Source organism: Manihot esculenta, chromosome 8, assembly GCF_001659605.2.
Source record: "Manihot esculenta cultivar AM560-2 chromosome 8, M.esculenta_v8, whole genome shotgun sequence".
Taxonomy (NCBI): domain Eukaryota; kingdom Viridiplantae; phylum Streptophyta; class Magnoliopsida; order Malpighiales; family Euphorbiaceae; genus Manihot; species Manihot esculenta.
The window spans coordinates 4,160,223-4,174,856 of NC_035168.2; the positions used below are offsets into that span (position 1 = coordinate 4,160,223).

Here is a 14,634-nt window from a genome sequence, read left to right on the forward strand (position 1 = left end):
CTGATGATTCCACCATCTTCTCTAAGGCTACAACAGCGGAAGTTGAGAAAATTCAACATATTATTCGTACATATTCAGAAGCAAACAGTCAAATAATTAATTTAGAGAAATCAGTTTTTTTTATTTAGCCCAAATACTTCTAGAAATCTTAAAAAATATCTTTCGGCGATACTCAGAATTCAAAATATCAAAAACTAGGATAAGTTTTGGAGTCTACAAGCCTTTATTAATCCATCAAAATCTCAAGCCTTTGCTTTCGTTAAGCTCAAAATTCAAAATAAAGTTGCAGGATGGAAGGAAAAGCTTTTGTCTCAGAAATGTAAGAAGGTCTTGATCAAAGCAATCACAACTACCATTCCCGTTATGTCTTGTTTTTTATTGCCAACCAAACTTTGCAAGGAAATTAATAGTATAGTCTCATAATTTTGGTGGGGCCAACGTGAAAAAGAAAGAAAGATTCATTTGATTTCATGGGAAAATATTTGTCATCCTAAGCAACAGGGAGGATTAGGCTTTCGAGATTTTGAGATGTTCAACAAAGCTCTTCTAGTTAAACAGGGATGGAGAATTATTTCTAATCCTAACTCTCTGATTGTTTGGGTTTTTAAGAATAAATATTTTCCATACACTTTTTTATTTTAGGTTAGGCAAGGAGCTAGACCCCCTCGGAGATAGCAAAATATTTTTTAGGGACAAAATCTTCTTGAGAAAGGGATAAGATGGCAAGTTAATGATGGAGCGTCCATTCTCTACAAAGTTGACAACTCGATCCCGAGATCTTTCCCTACCAAACCAATAGTCCAAGCAAATGCTAATCCTAATATTATATGGGTGTCTCAACTAATTGATGAAACTTCTTCAGCTTGGAATTTACAGAGACTTCGAGATGTGTTTAAAGAAGAGGAAATCTCAAACATCAACATACCTCTTAATCTCTTTCGTGGAGAAGATTCCTTAGTATGGCACTTTTCAAACTTAGGCATCTACTCAGTTAAATCGGGTTATGCTTTGGCTTGCAATTTGAAGCTCAATAATAGGGTGGATAGCTCTGTTAATCCAGGTCATGTATCTAATGAATGCACTAGAGAGCTATGAAGTCAAGTTTGAAACTTGAATCTGCCGCCGAAACTCTCCATTTTCCTCTAGAAATTCCTTCAAGACAGATTGGCTACTGGTGAACAACTTAATCGAAGAATACCTCATATGCCTGAAAACTACAAATTTTGTGGCAAAACAGAAAGTCTTGCTCATTTATTCTTTTAAGTACCCAGAGCAATTCATGTATGGTTAATATCCCTTTTTATGTTACGATCTTCTCTCCTTTGTAACAACACAGCTTATATGAGTTTTAGAAAGAGCTTGCTTCGCACATCAACTCTGGAGATAATAATCAACACAAGCTTGAACTCTTAGTATTCCTGCTTTGGGCAATTTAGAAAATCGAAACTCACTCATTTTCAAGGATGCCAACCTCACTCACTAAGAAGTCCTTTCATCAGCCCTATCTTACTTCCATGACTTTTTTATGGCCAATGAAGAACAACAAGCCTTCCAGTTAACCGGCATGTTCAGGTACTACCTTGGGCTAAGCCTCCCTAAGGCTTTGTCAAAATAAACTTTGAGGAAGCAGTGGATGTTGGCAAAAAGTGTGGGTTTGTTGCAGCTATTGCTCGTGATTCTTCTAAGTAACCCAATGGGATGGATTTGCAAACATTTTCCTAGAATTATAGATCCCTTGGTTTTAGAAACTCTAGCTTGCAAGGAAGCAACATCTTTTATCTATTTCAAGAGACTTTTCCAAATCTATTGTAGAAGGGGATTCCTTATCAGTCATACAGGCTTTGCTTGCTATTTGGTTGCTATGCTTTTTTTCTCATGTCAATAGGAATAGTTAGATAGCAACTCATTCTCTAGCAAAACAATGTCTATCAAATGATTCCTTCTACTATAATTCTTTGACCCAATGCAACTTTGTAATCTGCTCGATGCCCACTTAAGGGCCTTTCAATGAATCTAACTTTGACAAAAAAAAAAAATGATGCAAGTATTTTCTTGTAAAGTGAAATAAGATAAATTGATATATTAAAGATGAAGTATTAAAACTTTATTCTGAAAAAAATAAAAGACATTTTCAAAGCCTCCCAAAAAAATCCAAGTTAACAAGTCTGGTAGTATTTAACTTTAATTTGGATAGGCAGGGGAAATAAAGGGCAAAAGGAAAGGAATATTTTTTTTAAAAAAAATTCTTTAATTAATTATTAGAAAGAGATATAACCTCCATTTTTAAGTGGTCATCATACGAGAATCATGACGTCCAATGAGCAATGTTTTCAATCTACAAAAATATAATAGCTCACAGCTCACAGCTCAAGTTATAAGTTGAACAATTGTACTGATGAGCTCCAAGGAAAGGCAGCACAAACTATAAAAATCTGAGACACCTATAGATTTAAAACCAATTTGAATCCTAAAAAAAATTGGATAAGGAAGTAGTTTCTTATTCTTTTAACTCCATTTCACAACTGTTTCAAGGGTGAATCCTGTAGAATTTACATTCATGTCAGACTTGAGATTACTGCAAAAAAATACAATATGTTCCACGGCCTGAGTGATAGAAGAGGTTACATAATCAGACCCTCTGAAATCTTCAAATTATATAATAATATATGCAGCAATTCCAATCCCCATCTTACAGCATGGATTGGAGCCAACACACAGTTCAAGAAAATATCTTCCATCGAATTTACTAGTCAGGGTGACTTACAATTTAAGTATAATACTGGGCACAAGGCAACGTTGGATTAACATTTATATAATCCACCTAAGTTGCTAATCAGGATAATAGTAATTTAGTTGAATACTATAATAGTACACTAATGGTTGACCACCAATGTGGATGTTTGTGCAATTATATATGCAATCACTCATCTGGAATGTCTTTGCAATGCATGTCTACTACTTATCATGTGGGACCTGCTGTGCATTAGTGCACAGATCGTAAAGATTAGTGATTGCATGGAAATTCACCTAAGAGTAACCTAAAAACATGTTTTGATCCCTACAAGAATCAAAAGCTCCAACATGCAACATGTAGTAAACATGAAAAACATTAAAAAAAAGACATCCAATTCATTCATGTTGGTCATATATCAGTGTGACCCTATATTTGATAAACAAGTTTCTGTTAAAATGTTTCAATCACAACCTAAAATATCTCGGACTTCTCAATGAACTCATGAAAGAAACTTAAAAATTTATAATGTTTATACAGCCAGTATAATGTCAAAGAGTCCAAGACAAAACAAAAAAATAGAAATGAAGACTGTGACCTTGGAACAAAAGACAATGAATGGAAACAAGTTTCAAACAATGAATTTGAAATAATTAATATTAGCTTTGATATAAAAGATCTCTGACCATGAATCTTTACCAATATTTATACATGCCTGTTGGAGTTCTGATCTAACCTCTAGGAGATTAGGGCTAATTTAAACCCAAAAAAAAAAGCAGAGTCCATGAACCTTTTAGGCAAACTAAAACAAGGACAGTATAATATATTAACAACTCTCATGCTTAATAAACTGACGCATGCTCTATAGCATGTCCAATCTTGATTTGAAGACAATGACCTTCAGCTTCTTGGGCTTCAATTTAGTATATTTCATCAAATTACAGAGGCACTAAGTTAAGGTTTTAAATAATTCATTGCATGAAAAAGTTTCAGCATTTTACTTTTGACAGATTAACAAAGTTCAATTCTTTAACAAAATTCAATATAGAAAAGCTATAATGTAAATATACACAAATAATCCTATCTCAGTAGCTATTGCTATAAATTAAAAAAATGATAATTAATAATTTAGGCAAATTCCAGAAAATCATCCAGCATAAGTTTTTATCTGCTCGTCAAAATCAGTAAATAACTAACCCTAATTCAGACTGAAGCAACATCAGTTCCAGAATTTTCCAAATTACAATTTTTAAAACACGACAATCACCGAAATAACAGTAAAATTTATCCCGGTTCCAGAGATCCATCATCGAATCGCTATCAACGTACTCAACAAGGAAAATTCAGATTTATCCTACTCCTCACTAGATAATCAGATGACCTAAAAACAATACAAGATAATATAAATAAGTATCAATATGAGAGCAACAACAAACCCGATCAATTCGTTTTCGGATCAGGCATGGGGAACAGTCCGGCCCCGGCGGCTCCACGCGGCGGCGAAAACCCTAGAAACTTTTGGAGATTTGTGCGGATACTGATCGAACACAGGAAATACAAAAATGCCATTGAACAATCCGTCGCATCATCGCCTTGCAATCCTCTGTGACTCATCTTCATCACGATCCCTATAGGCTTAAACGGCAATTTGGCGACAACTTTCCCTTCGAAGAGCGAATTTAACAGTCCAAAAACGATGAAGAGAACCAAGGCAACAACGGCGCCGGATTTGAACTTGAAGAGGGAGAGATCGCGACTGGACTCTTTCAAGGACGTCTCGACGCGATCTATTTTCCTGGTCTTGGATTTCTTTGTGGTGACTTTAATGGTTTCGGTTTTCATAGTCTCGAGCTTCTTAGAAGCTTTATCAATGGAGGATTTGAGGGATTTGTAGGAGTTCGTTCGGTAAATTAAGATCCAGGAGATGGCCTCACAGACCACGGCGGTGCAGATAGAGATAGCCACCACCGTGAGGCTGTCGGAGTACTTGAAGGAGGATAGGAATTGAGGTGTGGCCATCGGGAGACAACGTTTGAGAGAGCTTTTCCGGCGAAATACTCTCTGGAAATGACTGAGGTGCGAGGAGGATGTTTAGCTACGGGTCAAGTATCACCCGATGTTGGATATCGGAACTTGGGACTTCGGCGAGGGAAATATGTGAGAAATTTTGAATTTATTTTTCCAAATTATATAAAGGAAACATTTTTTATTACTAGTATTTATTTATTTATTTATTTTACTTTTGTTGTTTACGCTCGTAAATATAAATTTATGTTTTTCTTTTTTTAACAGAAATACATTTATGATTTAATTTTCTTTATATACAATTTTTAAACACAATTTCCACACTAATCAATTGAATAAATTTAAAATGGTAGAAATTTTCTTAATAATAGAAAAAAATTAGGTTTAATGAAAAAAAAAATACTCTAAGCAATTTTTCCAATTTTATTTAAAATTTTAATTTAATTGATTAACTTTATAAAATTTGTGAAATTAGGGTTAGTTTTACTATATTTACGTAAACTAGTCAAAATTCAAGTTTAATAATTTTATAAAAATAAGTTTAAATCTATTTTTATATTTTTTTTTATTGGAAGTCAAATAAGTTCAATTGTAATTCTTTGATTAAATAAATCAACAACTTTATATTAAATAAATAACATATTAAAATATTAATTGTTTAAATATTATTTCTATAAATTAAAATTTATTTTTATGGAGAATTAAAGAAGTTTTTGGAAATAATATTTATTATTTAAAAATTATAAAAATAATATTTTATTATTAAAATAATTAAATTTTAATATGTTTAGACTTATTTAGCCTTTAATATAAAAATAAGCCTAATGGTAGAAAAAAAAAAAACTTAAAATTGAACTTATTTGGTCCCAATAAAAATTATTTATTCCCATAATTGTATAGAGGAAAAATATTTTCTATAGCTTAAAATAATTTGGAAATATAAAATATTGCACTTTATATTCTATCTAGGATTTATGTGTATTTTTATGTCCTAGTTAGGATTTGTTTTATTTCTTTCAATCTGAATTATGATTATTTTTATCTAAATTTACTAATAAATAGTAAAATTATTTCCCTATTGCATTTAGAAAATCAAATCTTTACAAATACTTTTCATATGTAATTTAAGTTTTATACTTCATTCCAAAAAAATCTCTAGAATTTTCTTCTCAAATGCTTTTAATGTATAAGCATAAATCATTTTCATGAGATTCATGCTCTACTAGGTAGGATTCTTACAAGATTTTTTTTCATGCTTTTTGATATTTTAATATTTAAAAAATAGAGTTTGAAGTGAGCGTGTAAATTTGGCTTGAAAATATCACATCTCTTTCTTTTATTTCTTTTTCTTTTGTCTGCGAGTGATGCATGATTGCTACTCTACTACAGTACTATCTCTTTCTGTCAGTACAGACAAGTCAGAGCACCTCTTAATTTCTTATAGCGCGCGTGCTAATAGGACTACGAGGTGACTGGCCTCATTTTCCTTACCTTCGGTCACTTCACCGAACTAGCCTATTCTTGAATAGGTCCGCGTGCGTAGTTAGTTCGATTCACTTCACGTTGCAGAATTGAGTCGCGCGATATTGAACGAATTTATTTATGTGTAGCCTAATAAGGTTTAGGACCGTATCCTTCTTCACAGTCCAACCTCGTCTCATGATACTATACTCAGAGAGAAATTTATTTTGAAAATTATTTGTACACTTTAAAATTTTTATTAGTATTTTTATATATAAATTTATTAATAAATTTTATTTTTTAAATTAAAATTAAATAATAAAAATAAAATATTTTATTAAAATTTTTTACAAAAAATATTTTTTAAAAAATATTTTTAATAAAAAAATATTTTATAAATACAAACTAGTTTTTACAAATAAATGGAATGGAGTAATAATTTTAATTATTTTTCATTCTATTTAGAATTTGTGTGTATTTCTCTATCTTTTTTAGAATTTTATTTTCAGTTTACTTACGATTTTAATTTATTTTAGGTCTTGTGAACTTTATACAGAGCATATTTATTTTTCTATTATCTTCATTTGAAGTAATTTTATTTTATAAAAAAAATAATTTAAATAAACTCTTATAAAATTAGATATGATTTTATTTTTTAAAATAATTTTTTTAAAATTAAAAAAATTAAATTATTTTAATATTTTATTAATATTTTTATTTTTTAAATTAAAATTAAATAATGAAAATTAAGTTATTTATTAAAAAATTAAATATAAATTATTTTTGCAATTAAAAAATTGTAAAAAATAATTAAAATTATATTTGACAATCCTAATGTTACATTTTTAAATCAAAACTAATGAAGATATTAACTCGGATCATTACGTTGACGGACGAAATTATTGATAAAAGACAACATAAATTTTATTAAAAATAAATATATAATTTATAGTTTCTCTTACATTGTCCCGAAGGAAGGGCACAAGGCCCACCAACCTTGACTAAATTTTTTTTTTAATGCAAAAAAAAAAAAAAGAAGTAACAACCCAAATTGCAAAAAAAATTTTTAAAAAAACCTCATGCACTATCATTTAACAGTAGAAATAAAACCGGGGAGTTTAATTATGATTAGGGTATCATTAGTCAACCTAAAATATTGAGAATTTTCATGATGATTTTTCGATTGTTTTATTAATAAATTTTATTTTTAAATTAAAATTAAATAATAAAAAAATAAATTATTTAATAAAAAATATATAATATATTTTTTAAAAATAATTTTTAAATATAAATTTTTTTCGGAAATAAATAGAGATTTAATTTAAAATGAAAGTAAATTTATTTCATTATAAGTTTTTTTTTTTTTGAAAAGTATTTCATTATAAGTTTTAAATATATATTTTTATATTTGTATATAATAAAAAGGATATCAAATTAATAAAATTATTATTAATTAAAAATATTTTTTATTAATAGAAAGTATTACTATCTTTTATATTTAAAATATTGATACTTTATATCTTTAAAAAATATCATTTTTTATTAACTTAATAATTTGCATAAAATAATTACTTTACATAAATTTATAAAACCTATAATATAAATTTTATAGATTTCAATTTTTTTAAAATTATGTTTAAATTTTTTTAAAAAAATTATTTTTATTTTCGTTACAATCATATATTTTCTGTAATATGATTAGTTACTAAAATTTAATTCACTTAAAAAATAAAATATAAATGATAATATCAAAAAATACTAAACACAACAATGTTACAGGTTTTCCTTCATCTCCACAAGATACCTCTAACAACACTCCCGCTAGGACTGTAAATGAACCAAACTATTCGTGAGTTATTCGAGGCTCGGCTCGATAAAAACTCGATCGGACTCGACTCGATTTCTAAACGAGCCAAACTCGAACTTAATTTTTAGACTCGTTTATTAATTATTAAACGAGTCAAACTTGAGCTCCATAGTATTCGGTTCGTTAAGATTCGTGAGCTGACTCGTTAAGAGGCTCGTAAACAGGCTCATGAAGAGGGCTGGTTAAGTGGCTCGTGAACAGGCTCGTCAAGAGACTCGTGAACAGACTCGTCAAGATATTCCTGAACAAACTCGTTAAGATTTTCGTCGAGCAGGCTCGTTAATATACTGCCACTTAATCTATTTATCATATATATTGTTAATTTTTATATTTCTACCCCTTAATTATATAATTATATTATTAATTTATATATTTATTTTTCATTATATGCGTAAACACTTTTTTAAACTATTAAATCTCTTAATAAACTACTGTTATTATTATTATTTTCATATATTTATATATGTATTTGTATAATTATTTTTCTACTTAATATTATTCGCTTAATTTTATAAATTAAAATTTTTATATAATTTAAATATAAATCAATATGATTTTATTAATAAAATTTGAGTATAATGTATATATATAATTGTATAATTTAAATTTATTATATAAATATATTAATATATTTATTTTATATAATATGTATAGTATTTTTTATACAATAAAATAATTTAATATAAATTATGATATATTAATAAATTTTATATAAAAATATCTATTGATACTAACAATAAAATTATACGATTTAATTAAAACTATATAATTTAAAAAGAACTATGTAATTTAAAAAATAAATCATCTCTCTCATCGGAATGGACTATTTATATATAAATTTATATATTTATTATATATATTTCAATTAATTTTTCATATAATATAAATATTTAAATAAATAATTACTAAATTTAATATTATATAGTTAATCTTATATTAAATATATTTTATATAATTAATTAAAAGTTATTCAAATATTATTTGATGTTATAAATAAATAAATAAATATTTAAATATTAAAACCTAAAAAATAAAAAAATAAAAGATTTAAATATTAAAATCTAAATAATAAAAAAATTAATTATTTATTGTCTATAGCAACAAACTCACTTTTGTAAAATCACTATGCCTTATTTTACATATGAATTATTGAAAGTTAATGAAACAATATCTACTATCCCACATCAAAAACTTATAGAAATGGAGGAATAAAACTTTTTTATGAATAAATATTTTATTTTTTATTATATTTTAAATTAAGGATTTGATTATAGTAGATTTTAATTAAATTATATTTAATTTTATTAAAATTTTTTTTGATCTTTTAGTTTAAAATTTTAATATTTAAAAATTTAAATTAATTAAGTTTTGTTAACGAATTTGAATTAGACTCATTATTAGTTTAAACAAACTTTTTAATCGAGTTTTCGAGATCGATCTTCAATTAGACTCGTTATTAGTTTAAATAAGTTTTTCACGAGTTGAGCTCGAATCGAGTTCAATTATAGTATTTAATTTTTTAGTCGAGCTCAAGCTCGAGCTTATAAAATTTTTTAATAAACGAGCCTGAGATTTATAAAACTCAGCTTGACTCGATTCGATTATACCCCTAATCCCTGCGAATGTTAATTTGACAGGCAACAGTGAAGCGACTCATCCCGTCAAAGGTCGAGATAGCCGAAAGCAATGATTATCCTGTGTTGGAATTGCCGAGAACTCGTCAATTTTTGGACAGTTAATGTATTAAAGGATTTGGTTACTAGTTACAAGTCGAACATTTTATTTTTTATGGAAACAAAGGTTCTTAGTTCTTGTATGAAATTTTTTCATAATTTTTTACATTTTGATGGTTGCTTTCCAGTTAAGTCAATAGATAAGGATTAGGAAGAGGTCTTTCGTTAATGTGGAAGAGTTATGTGACTTCTAGGATTGACTTTTCTTCAAATTTTATTGATTCGGTTATTTCAGAAGGTAATATTCAATGGAAGTTTACTGGTTATTATGAGTTTACAGAATCGCAATGACGATATCAGTTTTGAAATCTTATTCGAGTTTTATCTCAGAGAGGATCTCTTCCGTGGTTGTTCGGGAGACTTTAATGATTTATGCTCGAGAGATGAGAACGAAGGAGAAACATCTTTATCAAATTATCTTATGTAAGAGTTTAGATTTTTGCCAAATTATCTTATATAGGAGCTTGATTTTAAATGATTGTAAATCTTTGTTAGACACTAGAACTAATATTTGATGGATTCGTCGGAATGCTACTCTAACTGCTCATATTTTGACTAGAAAATCTATTAGGTATAATCGTTTTTCTCTATTTGGAATGATATTCTTTTTTGTTTGATAAAATTTTATCAATACAATCAATAGTTTTGTATTTAAAAAAAATAAAAGGATCTAAAAGTCATTTAAAACATATTGAAATTACTTTCCACATAAAAAAAATTTTAAAAAGTTTATTAACTAAGATGGAGTTTGCTAGGAAGTAATTTAGAATTATTTATTTTAAATATGTATTATAAACAAATTTATATTTAATATTACTTTACTTTTAAAAATTAAAAGAAATGTACAAAATTATTATTTTAGTATTAAGTGCTGCGGAATAAATTTGAAAAATCTTAAATTTTAATGTTTTTATTTCTAATTCTCAAGAATTTCATAATTATTAAATTAAATATTTTTTTAAATAGATTAAATATTTATATATAAATTTATTTATTCATTATATATTATAAATAATTTTACATAAATACTAATATAAAATTAACAAACTAAGATCGACACTTGCAATGGACAAGTGGAGATGGTCAAAGATGTTAGGCTTTACGGGCGACAGCTGGTGAAAAATCGAAGCTTTTAATAAGAAGCAGTTGACTTGAACTTTTATTTTTTTTTATTTTTTGCTGTAAATGAAGGTATTAGAAGGAATTATCAAAAGAGTTTCCATGTTCAAATGCTGGTTTTGAGGTTTTAAGAGAGAGAGAGGGAGAGAGAGGATATGGAAGAAGGTGGTGTGGAAACGCCATTGTTGTCTAGTGAAGCTAAACATGCAAACCACCAGAAGGAAACAGGATCAATACGACGCCGTAACTCCGTCTCTCATCTAAAATGTGATTTCATCTCCAATTTGCCAGACAAAGTTCGAGCTGGCCTTGATCCTGAGAGCCCTTTCAATCTTGACCTTTCCAAAACCAAGGGCTTTGTTCAAGGTATCTCTTCTTCTGCTCTAATGAATTTTCCCCTTTTTTTAAATTTTTATATTTTTTTTTTTTTGGATACTAGGAGAGAAGGAATACTATGAAAAACAATTTGCAACCTTAAAATCATTTGAGGAAGTTGATAGTCTACAATCTCAAGACATTAATGAAGCGCAGGAAAATCAAGAACAGCTCAAACATGAAAGAGCAATGAACATTTCTAATTGGGCAAATATCTTGTTGCTTGCTTTCAAGGTCATCATCTGCTTTCTCTTTTTTCTTTTTATTTAATTAATTAATTTTTATTCTTACACATATAATACATGCTGAAAATTGAACATATTTTCAGATATATGCTACTGTAAAGAGTGGATCTTTAGCTATTGCAGCATCAACACTTGATTCTTTACTGGATCTAATGGCTGGTGGTATTCTATGGTTCACACACTTGTCAATGAAAAGCATTAATATTTATAAATACCCCATTGGAAAATTGAGAGTGCAGCCTGTTGGAATCATCATCTTCGCTGCTGTAATGGCTACTCTTGGTATGATTATGTTCTGATCCTTGTCTGTTTCATGTTGCTGATATACAACTTCTGATGATTAAAGATCTATTTTAAATATGTTGGTTAAAAGTAAATGAAAATTATTATAAGGTAAAAATATGAATATGGTTAATATGAAATGTGCAATGCAGGGTTCCAAGTGCTGATCCAGGCAGTGGAACAGCTGATTGAAAATAAACCTTCTGATAAGATGAATTCAGAGCAATTGACCTGGTTGTATGCAATCATGTTGACGGCTACCGGAGTTAAACTTATCTTATGGCTTTACTGTAGAAGTTCAGGGAACGAAATCGTCCGCGCATATGCAAAAGTTAGTTTGACGAGATATGAAATTTTACAGCTCATATTCATTTGGTACTAGTGTTTGTGAAGTTGAAATTCATGACCAAGTAGAATTTTAGTTGTACCTTGTTTAAGAAGATTATCTTTGTAGACTAAGATCATATAGGATTTGTTTTTAGAAGCTACTGTGTTGAGTGCCTATAAGAGGATCACTTGGGGTCATCCTTTAGGTAGAGTGAAAGAAAAAGAGAATCCCGAGAGGATTCTGAAGAAGAATTGCACAGTCGAGTCCATGGTTGTTCATTGAGTATCACAGCTAAGCCATGTGTCAGTCATGTGATATTTTTTGTTGTGAGCTGTGAGAGTTTTTTCTATTATTTTTTCCTTAATAATGTACTTGTTTCTGTTACTTAAGCCAAACCATCTTCAAGTTTTTGTATTTTTTAATATGCAGATGAATTTTCACATGTTCTGCTGTGATTTGTTGTTTTGCTAGGATCATTATTTCGACGTGGTAACCAATGTAATTGGCTTGGTAGCTGCTGTTCTTGGTGATAAGTTTTATTGGTGGATTGATCCAACTGGTGCCCTCTTCCTTGCTATTTATACAATTTTAAATTGGTCTGGAACTGTACTGGAAAATGCAGGTTAATTTCGTCAAAAATATTATTCCTTTTTCATGCTCAAGAACTGCAAGTTAAATTTAATTGTTTGTGTGTCAGTTTCCCTAGTTGGACAGTCAGCTCCTCCTGAGTTCCTGCAAAAACTTACATATCTAGTCCTTAGGCACCATCCTAAAATCAAACGAGTAGACACAGTTCGCGCATATACCTTTGGAGTTCTTTATTTTGTTGAGGTTAGTTGATCAACAAGTCTGCAACTTCATTTATTTTTCTCTTCTGGTTTAGCTTGTTTAGTTGAACCTTCGTTTTCGGTTCGGCTCAAACTACTAATGGGGGTATGATTGTGAACTTCTTTGCTGCAGATTGATATTGAACTGCCAGAAGATTTGCCACTCAAGGAAGCCCATTATATTGGAGAGTCATTGCAGATAAAGATCGAAGAACTTCCCCACGTCGAAAGGGCATTTGTTCATCTTGATTACGAGTGCAACCACAAACCAGAGCATTCTGTTCTTAATAAGCTCCCCAATAACCTTGATTGATTTTGAATTTTTTTTAAGCATTGTGCATCTTCCTGCTTTCTGTCAACCATAATAATTTATTTGGAAGAAATAATCCCCTTTCTTTTTTGGCATTAGAGGATGCAAATTGGATTGAGAATCAAAATTTGATTATCTCAATTAAGAGAAATCAGAGTTGAATCAAGAAAGATTTTTGGGTTTGAAAATTGTAAGGACTGCAGTTGGGTTGTTCTGTTGCTTTGTTTGTAGTCTGATTGCTTCTGCCTTGTTAAATTTCAATGTTTTGAAGTATAATTGCTTTAAATTGCTCTATTTTAATTTGCCATTAGTTTCAATGGAAATTGAAATAGATTTTATATTTATTAGTTATTTACTTTCTAAATATTTTATCAGAAGTTCATCATAATAAAATTCACTATATTCCTTATAAAAAATTATATCAATGTAATAAAAAAAAAAAGAAATTGTTGTCTTATTATCTATAGTTATGCTGCTAATTTTTTTTTTCTGCTCAATAGTAAAATTCAGCACTTAAAAACACAAGCATAAATATCATATTAAAATTTAAAAAAATTAAAAAAGTAGAAATTAAAAAATAAAAATAAATCATGATTTTTTAATCAAATAGATAGAAATAAAGTATAATAATAAGATTTTAAGAATATATTGGTTATAGATAATAAATTTAGAAATTTTGAATTGAATTATATTAATTTTAAAGTTTTAAATATAAATTGTAATTAGTTAAAAATTTTAAATTTTTTAAATTAATAATATTTATTTACGTAGCATATAAATATAATAAAACATTTTACATTATTTTATTACTGACATACTCTTCTCAATTTAAATTTTAAATTTAAATATAATTATAACATTACAATTTTAAATAATTTTATCAATTTTTAAAATTTTAAATTAAATTATAAAATAATAAAAAATTTTAAATTTTTTATGTAAATAGCACAAAATTTTAATTTTCAAAAGAAAAAAAGCTTTTGTACATAGTAATGAACAATGTGTAAATGTATATTAAATATCATATTATACAAGAAAAATCAAACAATTCTTTTGGCAAATAGAAATGTTAATAACATCTTCCATTGCTGGAATTTATTGCAACTGTAATCTAACTCTTAAAATAATTTGGTCAATTGAAAATAAAAAGACTAAGCTTTTATATTTAGTTATAATTATAACTAAAATTTCAAATTTTTATACTAATTCCATCTATACAATATTAGTTTAATTGATTATGTATTGCGAATATTTATATAGAACTGCTTGTATATTACATAATTTTTTTTATTCAGATTAAAAAATGCTGTAATTATGTGGAATATATATAT

General features: G+C 28.0%; 2 protein-coding genes across 2 annotated transcripts; one reads left to right on the forward strand and one right to left on the reverse strand.

Moving 5' to 3' along the window:
* Positions 1 to 3,835: 3,835 nt before the first annotated feature.
* Positions 3,836 to 4,899, reverse strand: LOC110620134 (calcium load-activated calcium channel). The gene has a single exon (XM_021763734.2). The coding sequence runs from the start codon at positions 4,748 to 4,750 to the stop codon at positions 4,172 to 4,174; it is 579 nt and encodes a 192-aa protein (XP_021619426.1). The 5' UTR covers positions 4,751 to 4,899; the 3' UTR covers positions 3,836 to 4,171.
* Positions 4,900 to 10,987: 6,088 nt separating this feature from the next.
* On the forward strand, positions 10,988 to 13,601 carry LOC110620204 (metal tolerance protein 4). Its single transcript, XM_021763834.2, has 7 exons — positions 10,988 to 11,302; positions 11,376 to 11,545; positions 11,640 to 11,838; positions 11,991 to 12,169; positions 12,638 to 12,788; positions 12,864 to 12,997; positions 13,127 to 13,601. The coding sequence occupies exons 1-7, from the start codon at positions 11,092 to 11,094 to the stop codon at positions 13,304 to 13,306; spliced, it is 1,224 nt and encodes a 407-aa protein (XP_021619526.1). The 5' UTR covers positions 10,988 to 11,091; the 3' UTR covers positions 13,307 to 13,601.
* Positions 13,602 to 14,634: the final 1,033 nt, after the last annotated feature.